Genomic DNA, 17,861 nt, shown 5'->3' with positions numbered 1-17,861 from the left:
CTGAGCTGAACGTTGAGGAGATCTCTCCTGCCAGCAGCGTAAGAATAGGCATCTGTATCAAGGGTAAAAAATATTGTGATCTCTGATTATTCCCTGTTTCACCTTTCATTAATATCATCCAGATAGAAGGCAGAGCAGCTTGACATCCACACAGAAGCGGGGAAACATATTTTGCAGGCACGCTAGCGAGATAGCAGAGGATTCTGACAGAAGCCTTTGTTTTCTGTGTCTCTGCCGCTGTACATTACTTCTCTGCAGTTGTAGGTCACATTCGTTTCATACTGAGCTCTCTGTTGACTGCTTTCAGCTTTTCATGTTCTGTTTGTGGGCTCGTGTGATAAGAATGGAAAAGGGCAATTTGCACGGCGGTGAAGAGAGCTCAACCCACCGCCACTTAAGGCAACACGAGAAAGAAAAAAAAAAAAAAGCATATTAAGGAAACATCTTCATCAGTTTGAAAACATGTGCTGCAAATGTGCACGAGTCAAGCAACAAAGACGCACAGCCAAAAAGAGAAATGCGTAGACCCAACACATGTGACACGTAGCACGCTTCACAAACTTAAAAAGCCACAAAGGATTGAACAACAAGCATTTCCCAGCTGGGTTTCGCACTTTTTCTGTCGTGTGCAAGCATGTCTGTTGCTGTATTTGCCTATTAACAGGAGAGTTTGCATGCAATTTCCTCACAGTAAATATAACCATGTATGAATATATGAATGAATCGTATTAAAATACTGCAAAAGTGGCCACTTTAACGAGTAAATCATGCTACGAACAATATATGTTTTATTAGGTATAAACACTATGGCAAATATTGTTTTTTTGATTTTTATTTAAAGGCAGGCTCACTTTGTTTATATTTTAATTAGATGGCACAAATAAAATCCTGTTTACACTGTCATGCAGGGATCCCATTTCTCCATATAAATAATTCAGATTGTACACGCTGGCAGGCCAAGAATAGATTCCTAAAATAACACAAGGCAGGAGGGATGGAGGAAGGTGGGTTGTAGAAAGGAGTAAGGCCGAAGGGGCTGACAGTCAGTGAGACTGGGACTTTGGCATCCCTGAGCACCTCAACCTCCACTCCTTCTTGACCTGAGAAAGGAGGCAGCTGTTGATATAATTACTGTATTAGCCATAACTACACCTACCATGGAACCAAAAGATGCCATCTTCCTGTCTCATACCTGGATTTAACATGTTCACCATGCCATCCCCTGCTCCCCTCGCTGTCAGGCTGGTCTTGCTAAACAGAGCTGTCATATATTAAGAGACCCTTTCAGATTAGGATGCCAAATAGCCTTGCAAAACATCTCTCGCTCCAACAGTCAAAGTAGTGCTTCAAGGTTTCACTTTAACATTCAGGAATCAATCCATGTTTCCAATCCAGCATATTAGGCTGATGTGTGCCAGCAGTCCATGCAGGCAGCTGTCCAGAGCCGTACCTTTCCCTAAAGCACATTGTGCCTGCACTGCTTCCCGATTCCCTGATAACATTAATGCCAGACAGATGTCGCTGAACTAGTCCAGACATTTTCTTAATATCAGAGTTGGAGGCTGGCCTCCTTTCTTAGCCCCTGCTGAATTTCCTGAAAATCTCCCATGGCTTTTAAGAGCACTACAGTATTGACCCACAATATCTTCCACATCAACAACAGTCGAGCCATTCCTCTCCCTAATGGTAAGAAAATCAATAGGTGACGAATGGATTTATTTGTATTTCAAGCAAGTTTTTGTCATATTTTTGTTTTGTTTTTCTGACAAGTTTATTGCTGCAGGGGATGCGGAGCACAGGAGGATAGAGTTTGCAATATAGTCATGAACAAAAAAGGAGAAGGAAACAGATCTGTGGACCTCTATCAGCTGTTGTCATTCGACAACCGGTAACATCATTTCCAGATGGGATCTCTTCCTTATCACAACACTGCTTTGCTTCTGTCATTAGCCCAACTCAGAAGCTAATCTAGAATGAAAAGACAGTTTGATCGTCAGATCTCGCCCAATAACCCTCTCCACCATCAAAGCGTTCTTTGAAATTCACATTCCCTAAAATTGGTGTCAGGTCAGAGCTTTAGCAGCCAAAGGTAGAGCAGTCATATGAAAGCTTGTTCCTCTCTCTGCTCACAGCGTTCACTAGTGCAGCCTTTAGAAAGGGACGTTCTTCACGTTTATTGCAAAAAGGCAATCAGGATGGCCTGGATTTGGATTTGGCCACAGGATGAACCAAAGTCTCTGGGGCTATGTTCAAGAACTTTTTTATATGGAGTCCCATTCGCCAGTCATCCCTGACAATGCCAGTTCGCCTGATAGACTCATCATTGAGCTGGGGCCAGGGGAGAAGTCAAAAGAGTGTGGAAGAAGAAGGCTAAAGGGAAGAAAAGGAAAACAAAGCACACTTTGGGGGATAGTATAAACCTTGTACAAATATCAGTGCAAGATCTAAGGGATCAAGTGAGAGAAGAGAAATATAGTAAGGGTTTTGTTTTTTGTGTGTTTTTATCTCATTTATTTATTTCTTCAAATATTTATTTATTTGAAGAAATAAAGGAGAAAAAAACAAATCTTACATGATGAGCTGCCACGGTCAGGCCATGGCAGTTTGAGCATAACCACGTGTACACTTAAGGCAGCTGTGTCGAATACACACATGAATACTTATGAATAATGTTAAAACACCTTCTTCCTCGGCGTATCAAACCAAAGGTTACCCCAATCATCTTTTCAGCTGCAGCAGTTTTACAGCCCCAGAATCACTGCTTCTCTCTCCATTAGCTCTGCACTTGTTTGACTGGCACATGGGTGGGAAGAGGGTGAATAGAGAGTGGGCGGGTGGGTAATCACACGACTGTGTGTCACAGTGCGTGCATGCTCACTATTTGTCGTTTCAGCAGGTGAAACGGGAAAGGCAGGTGAGATGTGGCTGGGCCTAATTTAAAAGCCTCTTTACGGTGCCCACTGAACCAATGTTGGCATTCACTAATGGTGCATCACAAGAATGTTATCCAATGCTATTCCTCCTTGTCCTTATGTCCTGTGTCCTTGTCTGATGTCGCTGCTTTAATAGCTCCCAGAGCTGAAGTCACAGACAATATAGGCATAACAAAACAGTAATGAATTTTATGCTAATTTAATATTCCACTAAAAACTGTATTTTTTGACCTAATCGCGCTTTAATCCACTGCGCCCGTATCCGTGCCTGAATCATTTGGTTGGAGCAAGTGTCCTTTCCAGTCTAGTGGTACCATGGCGCAGTGATTTAAGTGAAGTGACTGACAGTGAGAGAGACAGAGGGTGCTACGAGAGGCTACGAGCGACTGGAGGGACAGACGTGGAAAGCTAGCGGAGTTACAGGTATTGTAATGAAGATCTAATTTGGTTTTCTCAGTAACTTTGTTTCATGTTTTGCTAACTTTATGAACCTGCGTCTGGTTTATACTTTGCAGAGTCTAAACATCCTCCAAAATCTAATCTTGTTTTCACACATCAAGCATAATGTGTAAAACTTTGATTTTAGATTTAAAAACAAATATTAAAATACACGAGCTGACATTTTTATTCATCTGGAAGTGGCATATTGTTACATTCAATTTCCCCACGCAAAAGTGCTCGTCTAACGCTCTCAGAGTGAAATTGTACTGATGTACAATTAGAGTGACAGGACTGCATATATTTTGACTTCTCTTTAATACTGACTGAAAAGGCATTTTCTTTGTGTTCATATCCTGAGGTAGAAGATGCTCTTGTTTTCTTGTTTCCTGTCTCTTTCTTTGTCATCACTTTTTTTCTTTTTTTGCCTTGGCATTTTTCTCTTATGTGCTCCCATTTTCTTTGTCACTCCTATTTTTTTTTGAACAGGTTACTGTCAATGTATAATAACCTAAAATAAAAAATAAATATGTCCTACATACAAAGCACATTTGAAAATAATGCAAATGTGTAAACACTTCATGAATGTAAACAGGTTAATTTAGACGCTTAAGAAATGTAATGTAAAATATGATTTGTGTCCAACTATTTATTTGTACACTTGCGGTTTGTGTGGATTTAAATGGGCCAATTTCGGTTGCTCATACACAATTGTTGTTTCCCTTCTGTCTTTACCGCAAAGCTCCTAATAGGCTTTTTCCTCTCTCGGTGAACAAACAGGACATTTTCTTTCCACATGGAGTGCATGGGAGCAAAGGTCTCACAAAATTAGGGCACCGAATTCAGGGCTGGGAAGAGGCCAGCCTGCAAAGAAAGGAGAGCAAATCTTACTCCACTGTCGGGGAGAAAAATATCAAAACATCTAAGAGCGCTACCCCAAAAATCTGCTGCTAAAAGCAATCGCTCGTCCGCTGTTGGGTTGTGTACCGACTTGTTTACTTCAGTCCACATCGTAAATAACTCAATTTAACTCAAAACAAACCGGACAGCAAAACCTGCATCCGTGATGTATTAGTGTTACGTGCGCAAATGTGAACAAATTTCCCTGCATGCATTCGTCTCCGGTCTGCTTTAATCTCCTCCCATCTGCTAGTGGACCTCCTCTCCCTGTTCCTCTCCCTCCCGCGCCCCCGCCTGATCTGCCAAGTCTGACCTCACTGTGTATATGTGTACGTGTAGGTGACTGTGTGAGCGAGAGTGTGTGTGGGTTACTTGATGAGCCCGATTCCTTATGAAGTGGTGTCATTAAAGCCGAGAGAAGAAGCAAACGGGTGATTGCAGTGATTTGGCAAAGGTTGCAAAGACTCTGCCGTCCAATCAGAGCCTTTGCCTGGCCTCCTCCAGCTCCACTGCAATCACAGAGCAGCAAGTCCGCGGAGAGCAGGCACACACTTATGCTCACACAAATCGACACATCAGTTTATCAGCCGCAGGTACGGGCTTGGCATTGCTATTATCACTATACAACCAGAAGATCTCACGTCAGGTGTTCATAGAGATCTCCTAATAGGGAATATGTTTGGTCATACCTATTAAAAATGTAATGTAATGATAAACAGGTTAATGCAGAATGTTCTTAGGTGAAAGGAAGTGAGATGATGAGGTCTAAATGAGGCAAACCCTAAAAAAGTCAGTTTTCTTATTTGAGTTTGTGTCACTGAAAGTGTTTGCCTTGCAAGCCTTGTTAAGCTAGTGTGTAAGCATGCATGAGCTTCCACAAAGACTTAATTTATCAAAGTCCACATTTAGAGTATATTGCAATGAGAACGAATCAAATTTGCGCATAAGTCTTGCAAGAAATCGTGCAAAATGATGTTGTGTCCAGATGAAATTTTTCGGAATAATTTAAAGTTAAGTATTGCTAAAGATAATCATTTTTTTCTTTTTTAGTGACAGTGACACAAATGATTATGGTATGTATTATACTTTAAATAAATATTGACCCTGAACTGTTGTATATTATCTAGAGTTCCAGTGTTTTCAAAGGGCACTGAGGGAAAAGAACACAGAAGAAGGAGGGGCGTCAAAGAGAGAGAAAAAAGGGAGAATGAAATACAAAGTGTAGAGAATTGAGTACTAAATTGACCTGGGGTCTGTCTGTCCCCAAAGAGGTGGAGTTGCTGTAATGAGAATGGCATACCAGATGCATACGAGGGCCGTCTCTTCCCTCTCCTCATCCCTCTCTCAAAGAAGACAAGTTTGTTTCTCAAGGTGATTGTTGCAGTGATAAGGGAGAGGGTGTTATTAAGGGTGACAGCGAAGGGGCTGAGAGGCAGTGGCTGACTGGATAACCTTGTCCCCATCCCCGCCTCGCTTCCTTCTTCATGAGCATCTCCACCACCGGCCTGCCTGCTCGTCTGAACGCAATCTGCTGGCTGGAATTACCTCCCGGCCCCAGGAAAACTAAACATGATTTCTGACCTTTCCTTTCTGTGTTCAACAGTAACCTTTGCTGATCTGCCCACGCTACAAGACCAATGCAACGAGCAAAGGACGAAAAGGAGGGGATTTTTTTATTTATTTATTTTTTTTAAGGAGCGCAAGGATGAATGTGTGTTTAGCTGAATTTATGTATGCATGAATATTTATGGGCAAGTACAAAGTGTAGACGAAATACCTGAAGCATGAAACACTTGTACAATCAAAAAAACACTGCAGTAAAAACTACTAAGGTGTTTCAGTGTTCACGTTCTCTTTTTTTTAAGTTTGCGATGTGTTATACTGCAAAAGTCTTCCTGGTATTTTGTCCACTGTCTGTAAGCTGATGCTGCTTCTGCGTATGCTGACCGAGTATCACAGAAGCTGCCACTATAGTGTGTTTGCCTCGGAAAAAAAAAAGAGCACAAGCTAGTGTGTTTGCAGAAATACTGTATCTTTCAACTGGCTAAATTCATTACATCATCACTCTGAGCTCTTGTTGTTCTTTGCCTTGTCAGCAAGTTTTGCATTGGTATTATCATTAGTAGTTTGTAAGATAAGGCTAATTGATCTCCACCTACCCAGTGTATTAGTGAATTGTTGTGCTACTCCTTCCACTGACTCTGCATAACTCCTACAGCCTCAGCACAATCTGACCCACAGGAGCAAAGCACATCCCTATAGAAATTATTTCATCATCTCTCTCTCTCTCTGTTGCTCTCCTGCCTTCTCTCTCCTTGTCTGTCATTCGTAAACCCAATTCACCCCACCCCTCCCCTTCAAAACAGCCCAGTTCGTGCTGATGTGAGGGTAAATGTAAGAGCTTACGGGCAGAGTGACCTGAGCATCCCAGGCAGACTCGGTGGAGTTAGCTGACTGAACTCTTGGTGAGCAAAGGCCTGTGTATCAGTATTGTTTGTGTAAGAGCACCAGAGGGGATTTGGACAAGGAGTTTGAGCTCTGAATGTGTGACCCAGAGCTGGCTTTACTATTGGATTAGCTCACCCTGATCCCCACAACCTCTGAACATACTCCCTAGTATTTCAAGATCTCTCCATTTATGCCCAGCCAAGCACATTGTGACCAGTAATCTATAGTTTTCGTCTCTCCAAAGGGAGAAGATATACTGTTCAGCTTTTTTGCTTTGCCCCTATCGTTCCTCCCTCCATCTCACTGGTTTAGCCATACTTTTCTCTATTTTGCACTCGGTCTGTGTGCGTGCGTATGTGTTTGTGTGTCTCTCCCACTTTCTATATCTCAGAACAAATTCCCATTGTCCACCTCTCTATTTTTGCTGTTTCTTTTTTTTTTTTCCAACCGATTGCTCTTGCTCTAACTACCTCTTTCTCCTTCATTCCTCCTCTCTTTTCTAAAGGGGATCAGTAGAGCTTAGAGGCCTTCCTGTTGGTTCATTACTAAGCTCCTCTGACACAGAGAACTTGTCTCTCTAGTAAAAAGGGAGAAGAAGAAGAGCACAGACCACTGTGTTGTCTTTTATACCACATAAAAAAAACCTGAGCACAGAACAGCAACGTTGCATGTACCCTGCAGTCTCAATCTAGATTTCTAATCTTTCTCCGCACTCCCTTATCTTCACTTTCCATTTTACTTATTTCCTCTTGTTCTGGTTCTATCCTCCTCTCTCTTCTTGTTCCGTCACATCTCAGTGACCTGCAGCAAACCTTTTCATTGTCCTTCAGTTTGAGTAAACATAAAAACGAAATGCAATGCTGCTGCTGGGCCCACAATATAAAACACAGCTCATGAAAGGAAAACAGACCCGTGCCACTCAGCATATGTGCACACCGTATGAGTCTACGTGTAAATATGTAACCTATAGTGGGCATGTCTCTTTGTGTGCGTATGTGTTCCTATTATCATCCAAATCCGACTTCCCACTGAGTGCGTGCTCGCGTGAGAGAGAAAGTGTGTATGTGCGTTAGAGCTGCATGGGTATGTATGAATTCGCCTGTTTGTCCTCTCTGTGTGGGTGTGCGTGTGGGCGGCAGGCCTGCCTTGAAAATGCCAGAGCCTGTTTCTAATCCAGGCCTCCTCAGTGGGCTGTAGCTCTAGCTGTGCCAGGCAGGCCTGCTGCAACACCAACAGAGCCCCAGCTGACAGCTCGCCTGCTCCTCTTTCTGCTCTCTGGACAATATTTGAGCTTAAAACTTTAACAGTAGGTTAAGCTGGAAAATACAAAGAGCCACAGAGGAATACAAAAATGCAGCACTTGCACAGAAATATCATTTAGCCCGTGAGCAGAATGGATCTTTAAAAAAAGCCTGATACAAAAGACAAAATCAAATGAAATGACAGTCTACAAAGGAAGGAAACACTAAGGTGCAGGCGGTAATGATGGAACGCTAAAAGACGAGCTGCTGGTAAAAGGTTTAGGATGAAATCAAAGTGGTTAAAGCTGATTTATCTTGCCTAAGAACGCCAAACTCTCTAAGGAGGGACTGAACAGCCTTTCAAAAATGAAATATCAGCAGCAGACAGTGCCAGTCATCAGTGCCATGTGTGATGGAAAATCAATCTATTTCATATCAGAGACCTGCGAGGAGAAAATGAGAGAGACAGGTCCCTGCTGCCTCCTTGCTGTGCCTCTTTAAACGTCTCCCCAACAGAAACATCCCAGAACGATCTGCGTCATCGGTGACGGAGACGTTCACAGCGCTGGTGGCTCAATGTGTAACGGCTGCTGTTCTGCTAGATTAGGTAGGTGATTGGCCATTAATATTCATTTCACAGTGTGTCTTTGTTAGGCGGCAGCAGGGGCTGACAGTGTTTGGATGGATTTACTCTACCATATATATTTCCTTTAGTTCTATAGTGCAGTGCAGTTTCCTGATATGGATTCTGTCAAGCTACCTATTGGCCGAGTCTTCTCCAATTCTCATAAATTTGCTGTAAATATCAAACAAAAGTGAACGCTCCATAAAAAGGTAAAAAAGGCAATGCTCAGTTTTGCTCAGGTATCCAAGAGTCATCAAATATTGAGTGGAATTAGGAGAATATGTTCTACCTTATTCCTGTGTGAGGTCATTTCAGTTTTTACTGCAATAATAATCAGGGATAGTGCGCTGTGCTCGCCTGGGCCTGTCTGGGCTTAATAACAGCAGAGAGTTGCTCCCACTGAAGCGGAGGTCCAGCAGGCATAAAACCACAGTAACAGGTCTTTCCCTCATGGATGGAAACCTAGTGCAGGTGATCTGAACTGTCCTCCTCATAATGAGATTAAGGGACTAATTAGGATGACTGTGTGTTTTAGTGTGACTGTGTGCACTGAGGAATATATGCCCCCTATCGGACTAGCGGCGTGGCCCCTGAGAGAGCAGGCCACGCTGAGTCTGTCCCTCGTGTCCCTCCCTCCACTGCACTAAGAGCCTAATTAATATTTTTGCATCCGCTCTGCAGTACACTGGGTTGATTTATACTCTAGAAGTTACTGATCTGGACGGTGAAGGCAGGCAGATAAGCACAAAAAACAAATAATAATAATATTGAAGGTAGTTAAATTTAGCAATGATTACTGAGAAAATCAGAATTACAGCGAATAAGATGCTAAAGCTTGTGAAAGTAGGGCACAACACAGGCTATTAGCTAACATAAATGATCTTTGCCAATAATTACAAAGGAAAGAATTCAGGACAGCAGACTAGAAGAAGAAGAGCAGATTTTAAAATGACAGTCAGATCGTTCCCCTCCCCACAAACTACGTCTCCCTGCTTTCACTTCTGTCTTAACCTGTTAAAGTCACGCTTGTGTTTGATTGCCCCTGTGGTGGCACTCTGACCTGTTCATTTAAGATGATGTGCGACTCTCAGGTCTGTTCCAGCACTCATTTGTTCCTCAGCGGGGTCCCCACGGCCAGCCACTAAGAAGACCCCATACTGACCAAAGTGCCCTGGGAGCTCTAAACCCAGCTACTCACAACCAAGTAAAGAGACAGCTGAGTGTCATTGTTAATGTGGACACACAGCACCACAATGGCAAAATCAATGGAGCTATAGGGGACATCAATCTTGACAGCACAAGACCCTTGTGCTTGTCTCACCACTCCTGTAAATGTTTTAGAGAAAGAGGGAGGATGGCATAGAAAGAAAGAAAGAATGAAAGAAAGACAGAAAGAAAGAACGAACGAACGAATGAAAGCATGGGGGACTGACAGTGATCTTTATTGGCCTTTCCTCCATTCATCTCAAGGGGTTATGCTGTCCTTTGAAGATTGTGCATGTGACAGGCAGCCAAGTGGCCAGCAATCCTAATTCACCCAAAACAGGCAGGGGTTTTTAGGTAAAGCCTCAGAAGTGCTGCACAGCAGCTGCACACATTTGGCATCATTTTTGCATTTTCTCTGCCTCTGTTTTAACCATCCAAACCTCTCTCTTTGCACCAGGATGACAAATACTGAACAGCATCCCTCCTTTAAATAACAAAAAGGAACTTGCTTTGTTACGTGGTGACACGAGATGAGATGCACACCAAATAATAACAGTGAGGTTTTGTTGTTTCTGCCACTGACTTGAAGGATGCCTCTGCATCCCATTAACATATATGCAGAGAGACAGTGAGTACATAAAAGCCTCCAAATATGGGAGAGATCAAAGAGGACAGAATTAAGGCCAAATAATGAGGATCTTGGCATGATCCCTGCACATTTATTGATTGTTTGGCAAGCTGAACAAGCTTCTGCTCCATTTTTCCTGTCTATACTATTTAGTCTTGTGATTCAAATGCACAAGATCAAGCAGTGTGGGTTTTAACAGGATCTTTGCAATGGCTACGGTTCCAGTACTGATTCTAATAACTATCTAAATTACAGTGTAATAATAATGTGTTCACAACAGGAAACAGGGAAAGAGAGATGGGCAGAGCTCACCACATCAGTGAAACATTCTTTAATCAAAAAAAGCATACGCATGAGAGATTAATCCATAAATCCAGTATTTGAATTATTATCAGTAAAAAACAACAAAAAATTACAAATTGCTGCAAACCTAGTGACATGTAGTCAAGTCAAGATTACATCAAACTTCCTGTTTGATGTCACCCAGTCTTTTAAATCTACTCTCACATAATTTGGTTACGTTTTGTTGAAATTGCTCCCATACTGAATAGAAGTGCAACAACAAGAAGGAAAGGGAAGTGGGATAGGACAAAAGAAGAGTGTTATTATTATTGCATTTGGAGCAGTGGAACAGATGAGATCAGAGGGGAAGAAATGAAGAGAATTAGCCTAGATAAGGCAGATGAAAAAAAAGGATGTGAATAAATGATGAAGAAAAGAAGACAACTACCTCCACGGCTCTCGCTGTCAGCTGGTTTCACCTGGATGGGGCGAGTCATCTGGAAGAGAGAAAAGAAAGAGTGTCAGCGAGGTTAGAGGTGGCGACTTGGGCCGGCGTTGCTACAACAGAAGGCCACAAACCAGGGATGTCAAGCTCCCATATGAATAGCTACTCTGCAATACTGATCAAAGTGCCGTGGCTGCGGAGGCAACCTAAACACCATCATACAGCTGAGTCAACTTGATACTGTAGTGTTTCTGGAGCTGGCTACTTAGTGAAAACAAAACAATCTAAGCTCCCATTTACACACACACACACCCAATCCTATTTGGGATTTTTCATGGCGGCTGCATGGAGAAGTTGAAGGGCTGCATATGTGTGTCTAAGTGAGAGAGACCAAGGCAGTCCTAATAAAAGTGAATCCAGCCACAGGAGGAGAGATCAATGCAGGCCTATTGATCCAGGCCCTTGGGCTGTGGAGAGTGTCTGGCTGGGAAGGATTCTCTGGTTAGAAGGCTCACTCTAATCCACTGGACCCTGATAAGAATGGCATTGCCTGGATTAGATGCCTCTGTCATCACAGCCTTTGTGTCACGCTCTCCTCCTTCCCCAATCTTACCTCCTTCTTTTTTCATTATTGTTGTTCAAGCTGAACAGTTTTGCCCGACTTTGGCAGATTTGTTTGGAAGAAGGGTGAAAGATGTAACTATGATTCCCAAAATGTTCGTTACAGCAGCAGCTGGTTTTAAATTGAATATATGAGTCTTACATGCTGGTTATACACCCACCTGTGCATATGATATGTATATGTACGGCAGCAGAGCGTAAAGCTCATAAGATGATTTATCTGCACACGTCAAAATGCCAGCATCACACCCTACTTTGACTGAGGCAACAACTGTGAGAACAAAAAGACTGGATTAAAAAAATGAGACCACAAATAGCCCAAACATGTAACAAGATTACTGGAATATAAAAGCAACCTCTTGAACCATTTGTAGCTGCTTTTTAAGACCACTTGTCATTCTTGGTGTTGCAGTCAAATGACTAAGAAACCGCCATGCGCTGATATTTTTATAGCCAGATATGTATATTTTGAACCATCGTCCTGTCATGTATCTTTTTCCCCCCGTTCAATTCCAGAACAGGGCTGAAAAGGTCAGATTTAAAGACAGGGCAGTCCAATAAAAGCATGACATGTTCAAGGAGAAACACCATAATGGGATTTTAAAATGTCTTAATAACATGCTGATATATGGGGCAGAGGCCCAGGCCCGATTCATTAAGTGCTAAACGTATCCATTTTCACCTTGAGGAACTGAGTAACCTTCCCTAGCTGAAATTATTCCATAAATTTACCCATCGTAAATAATAACTAGAACTAGCTAAGACTTTGTAGGAAAACAGAGAGGATGTTATCCTTGTGAAGGTTGTGGTTTCAGCTCCTCGTGTCTTGGGTGGCTCCTCTCCCTCTCCATCTACAAGTGCTTTCTTTTCCTTGTATAACACGAGCAAAGTAGCACTACGGTATGCTAATGCCAAGCCACGGGGTGCACTGCTCCACAGCGTGTTCAGATAGATTACAGAGTCAACCGCAATACTATCGCACACGTTCAAAGCAACCTCCGAGACAGAAACACCTCTGAAACGGGGAAAGAAACAGCCGCAAGACAAATTCACAGATAACTTAACAACCCTCGGCTCCTTCGCAACAACACAGGAAATCTTTGAATTTGCCTTTGACGTGTCAAACGGACAAAAGACGCTTCGATCCTGCCAGTTGATTTTTGTTCAAATGCATGATGGAGGAGGCCAAATCCACGGCTGTGGCTCTACAATGCTATGATCTCAGCCATCTCTACAGGGTGCCTGTGTGTGGGAGGCAGTTCTCTAAAGCTAGTTACTGTTCAGCCTCCAACATGCCAGCTTAATGGTCTATTTATTTGCCCGAGAGCAATGCATTATGGTCCAGAACAGTCACAGCTGATGGCTCTCAGTTTGTTAAATTTCCCTTGAACACATAAAGAAAATCGTGTAATTCCAGCAGAAATTAAGTGCAAATTGTACACCCGTACTATTAGCCTGCTCACACATGCACAGACAAGGTAACTTAAGTTAAATTTATTAAGTACTGGTGTTGCCAAGGAAACCATTAATTAACTCGGCTACTTTAGGGCATTTTTTTCTCACTATGCCCTTTAACAACTGGAGCTCGCAGATTATTGACATGCTAATAAAGAATGAAACAATAACTGATTCTTTTCTCGCTTTTATCTATTAATAAATATTTGGGAATGATCAAGTGAGAGCCTCGAATGAAAATACCAGACAAAAAAAATAGGTGAGATTTTGGAAAACGACAAGAAGAAATGGAGAAAGTCGTAAGAGAAGCACAGCGCCGAAGGGAGAAAGAGAGTGAAGGAAAAAGATGCCTGCAGCTCTTAGATAAGATTGCCTCTCTGCTGAGTGCCATTTCTGCTGCTCTGACTCCACTTTCCTGCCTTTCACTTTCAAACACACTGTGAAAAATCCCCAAAAAGACAAAACAAAGAGGTAAAAAAAAGCACCTGCATTATACAAACACTGTATATTTACAGCACAAATTAACCACCTGCCTCCCTAGGCTACCCTCTGCTCAAATGTACTGTTTGCATATTTGTGGGACATCAATTATAATTGGCAAAACGATGAAAATGCATTTTGAATGTGAATAAATACTGGGAGAGAAACTCGCTATATCTATATGTCTGATATTGTGGAGCACAAATAATTTGTCTCTTGTATTCATTTTTTTTCTAAATTTGTTCATTATTATTTGCATCACCGGATCTACAAGGGGAACCAACCACATACTGCATTAATCAAGATTTTGATTTATTTAATGGGTTTTGTATCTCCCACAGAATCATCGTTATACTAATTTCATCATTATGTAAAAATACATTTGCGGTAAAATAAAAGTTTGATGCATGTGCCTTCTGTCCTAAACATGTTTTTTTAAACTGTGTGGAAGAAAAGATGGGGACTTTCTTCTTTCTTTACATTACTTATTCTGAATCTTAAAGGTTATTACAAGGAGATTGTGAAAGTAAACTGATCGTGTTTGACTGAAGCCAATAAATAAGCTTCAATCAGTTGCTTCACGATCTTCAAACTAGCTAACATTCTTTGAATTCCACCTCGAGCGAAAAGAGTTTCTGGTTTTCCCAGTAAGCGCCCTGGTCTTTCTCCATTTCCCATTCCACACACTGTGTTGCTCTAAGGGCTTTGACAAATCTATATGCTTTCATTGAACCGCCTCATTTGCCCAGTTAAGCCCGCAGTCAGTTGAATTAAAGATTTTAACACTAGTATGTTGCTGTTTTATGAGAAGGGTCAGATGGAAACCCCGGGGCTTGCAGAACATAATGTAGTGTGCACTATGCCTGGAATATACACCCTCAGCCAGCTGGTTTGTCTCTGTTCATTAGTCTACAAGACTGATGGTCAGCTATCTCTTTACATATACTGTTACAAAGTGATACACATATCCAAGTACCATATGACACTTTTTTAACCTGGTAAAATGGCACCTAACACAGGTGTGGTTTCTGTTTAAGCAATCCCTAACCACCTCTGGGATCGAGCCATTCGAGTGTCTGATTTTATATTTCACCACAAAAGTCAAAGGATGTGTAGTTGAGATTTTGTCAGCCAGGTGTGGTGGATTTCAAGTCTACTGCTGGCACTATCTGTGACAGGAGGAAGTTCATAACTAGAGTTTAGCAGGATTGAGCAGTACAAAGTCCCATTCTTTAAATGGTGAAACCCCAGAGACGGCCAGTGGAGAGACAATAACGCAAGACCTGGTGCGATTCCAAGTGCAAATTTTGAACTTTCATATTTATGAAAAGAGATACACGTAAAGATGAACAGTAAACAGAAATAAAACTGCAGTAAATCCCGTCTTGTTTTTTAAAAAGCCAATTCCTCAGTAGAAGCAGTCCTTTAGAAACAGTTATCCAACAGCTCTTACTTACAGGGCTGCAATAAAATAACTCTAACAGCCATATAATATGTGTGATGTCTTCTGGCTTTCGTTCCAGTTTAATATAGAGTAATGTTTGTTCTGGGATCATTAATACGCATTAGTGGGCCATCAGAGCTCATAGTGCTGCACTGCTCAGTAACAGGAGCATAAACAGCCCCCTTCCGACTGGGCCGTCTCAGCTGATATAATTAATATTTCCAATTATTGATCTGAGGGAGTGCTGAGTGGTGACTGTCCGGGGGCCCCGGCTCTAGCTAATAAATCTGTACTGTATACAGTAGGAAGGAGAGCGTAGAGAGGAAGAGAGCATGACAGCAGAGAGCCTTTGTGTAATGTTTTACACTTTAAAAGTGCTTCGTTGCAATCACAATAGTAATAAATTATGTGCATTTTTGTTTTGGTTAAGTTTTGTTTTTATGCTGTAGCATTCTTGGGGGAAGCACTTTGTCATGTTTATCTTGAAAGGTGTAATACAAATTAGATTTTACTTATTAAAAAAGTGAAAGCCCTGCTTCTTGTCACCAACCATTAGCACAAGTTCTTGATATATTCCCATTACCGTGGGCCTATAACACAATGTATGTGATTTCAAATACATTAGATGTTGGATGTTAGCAAGTATGGACCCAAATATAAAGTTCATGAGTGTAGCAAACAAAATGAATATTTGAATGAAAGATAAGAATCACTTATTAAGTCCAGGAACAAAACAATACAAAGACACCAGAGATAGCCACAGAAAGAACACAAGGGCAAAAAGCCAGACCGCCAGCTGACAGAGACAACACTACCTACATACAAAAATGTGATTGGGTGCAGGCGAAAACAGCCAAACGCAGGGGAAACTCATTACCAAAATAAAACAGGAAATGAACTCAGTCATCAATCATAGCAATCCGGTCGTTAAGTGATGACGTGACGAATCCTACTTCCAGGCCTAAAGTAGTCTGCGTTTAATATGGCTTTTGTGTTGTTAATATGTTTAATGTTTTGTATTTTCTTCTATTTAATCTCAAAAAGCTCCTAAAAACAGTCAGTGATCACTGTTGACCTCCCTCGGCTTTTATTACCGCTAATCATTTATTTAAGCTCAGTTTTTAAAACCTTAGGATGTAACTACAGCCCAGCCCATGCAGCAGTATATGAATGAATAACCTCGTATTGTGGATAGATTATCTCAGTTGTTCTCTTGGCTGAAGTTTGGTCCTTTTACAGCATCCTGCCATGCGATTACATTTGTTCCTGACCACCGAGAACACTCAAGTTAACTTTTATCGAGTGAAAAAAAAGTTAGCTTGTTTATATTATGCTAACATAGCTGTGTCGCTAGCGATCACATAGCACATCATTATATACCAGCTAGCCAAACTTCAGTAACCCTACAAACGTCACTGCTGTTTAGCTTTCTGTTTTCATTTATGTTGGAAGTGAAAACAGAGCTGTACGTTTTAATTTGTTTCCAAAACCCCGCAGTCAGGACATGCTATATTGTATTTAGATAGAAGCTAGCGAGCTAACTTCCTGCTAACTTCTAACTCCGTTAAATGTCATAAATTCTGTTTTCATGGATGCCTGGATGTTAAACTCAATTGTTACACCTGGTAGAGCAGAACGCTGATCATTTTATTAAAGATGAAAGACTTAAGACAGTTTTTCAACTCTCAGTAATGCCATAGTGATCGTTTGATATATGGACCGGCAGCGGAGTTTAGGCCCAGACACGGCTAGTGACGTCAGACTTAACGACCGGATTAAATAAAAACAGTTAAATAAACAGAATTTCATGCATGGGTTTATATTCATGTGCATTTAACTAATAACTACACTTTTGAATAAATGAGGCGTTGCTGCCTACACTATACTCATCCTGTATTGCTCGTGCGTGAATGCTCACATGTGTTTGAATGCATGAGGGAGAATGTTTGTGCAAATGATTTATAATTTAGCCATATGTGGAAATGTGCTGGCAGCAGCAGTGTGGTGGTCCTGATAAGAAGCATCAGTCAGTGCTGAGAAGATGGCAGCCACTATAAGCTTTGGGATTCCTATCAGAAGCAAAAGGATTTTAAGCTCGAGGCACTGACATGGACTGACAGACACCTGCAGACCTCAGCTAGTCGGTATCAGATTTGTAAGCAAGAAAAGTTCTACTCCATAAATCTACATTCACTTTGAATAGAAATAAGACACAGGCTTTATTATGATTTTCTTGCAGGATTTCATGTGTGGAGGTGCACTCAAAGATAAACATGTATACTGCTGCTCAGAGTGCAATTTGTTTTTACTCTGTACTTATGCTGTATGATTAAGTGTTACTTTTTTACAAAGGCTGAACAACTTATATTGGAACTAAATTGTTAATATCCATCTGTTACACTGAATGCTTCTTCTTGTAATACACCAATTAGCAATGAAGCCACAGCTAACTCACGAACATGTGCAATCTGTAGTACCATAACCACTAGCACCACTACAACATCTCTGATTAAGACCATTAGACCTTCTGTTGTCTGATGCCATCCAAGTTCCTGTTTATTTCTTCCCCCAAAACACTAACTGCCTCCCAGAAACAGCCTGAAGTCCATCTACCGAATGCTTTCCAAAAGACTTTCCAACCCTCTCTATTATCATAGCTTTAGTAGCTGAAGTGGTTGGCCAGCTGTCTGCCTGCTACAGCCCTCATTACACAGA

General features: G+C 41.6%; 1 protein-coding gene across 7 annotated transcripts in view; it reads right to left on the bottom strand.

Annotated features, from left to right (window-relative positions):
- Window positions 1-17,861, bottom strand: part of celf5a (cugbp, Elav-like family member 5a) — a 194,483-nt gene that overhangs the window by 72,582 nt on the left and 104,040 nt on the right. For all 7 annotated transcript variants that reach the window (XM_086283460.1, XM_086283464.1, XM_086283461.1 and 4 more), the window contains exon 3: window positions 11,150-11,198. In XM_086283460.1, coding sequence (XP_086139586.1) covers window positions 11,150-11,198 — 49 coding nt within the window. The remainder of the gene's footprint in view (window positions 1-11,149; window positions 11,199-17,861) is intronic.

The sequence above is a fragment of the Aulonocara sp. 'chitande type north' Nkhata Bay genome, linkage group LG23 (genome assembly GCF_057382095.1).
Source record: "Aulonocara sp. 'chitande type north' Nkhata Bay isolate Kocher_YH1m ecotype deep benthic linkage group LG23, A_spYH_male_GT1.1, whole genome shotgun sequence".
Lineage (NCBI taxonomy): Eukaryota > Metazoa > Chordata > Actinopteri > Cichliformes > Cichlidae > Aulonocara > Aulonocara sp. 'chitande type north' Nkhata Bay.
This window is presented reverse-complemented; position numbering and strand designations above follow the sequence as displayed.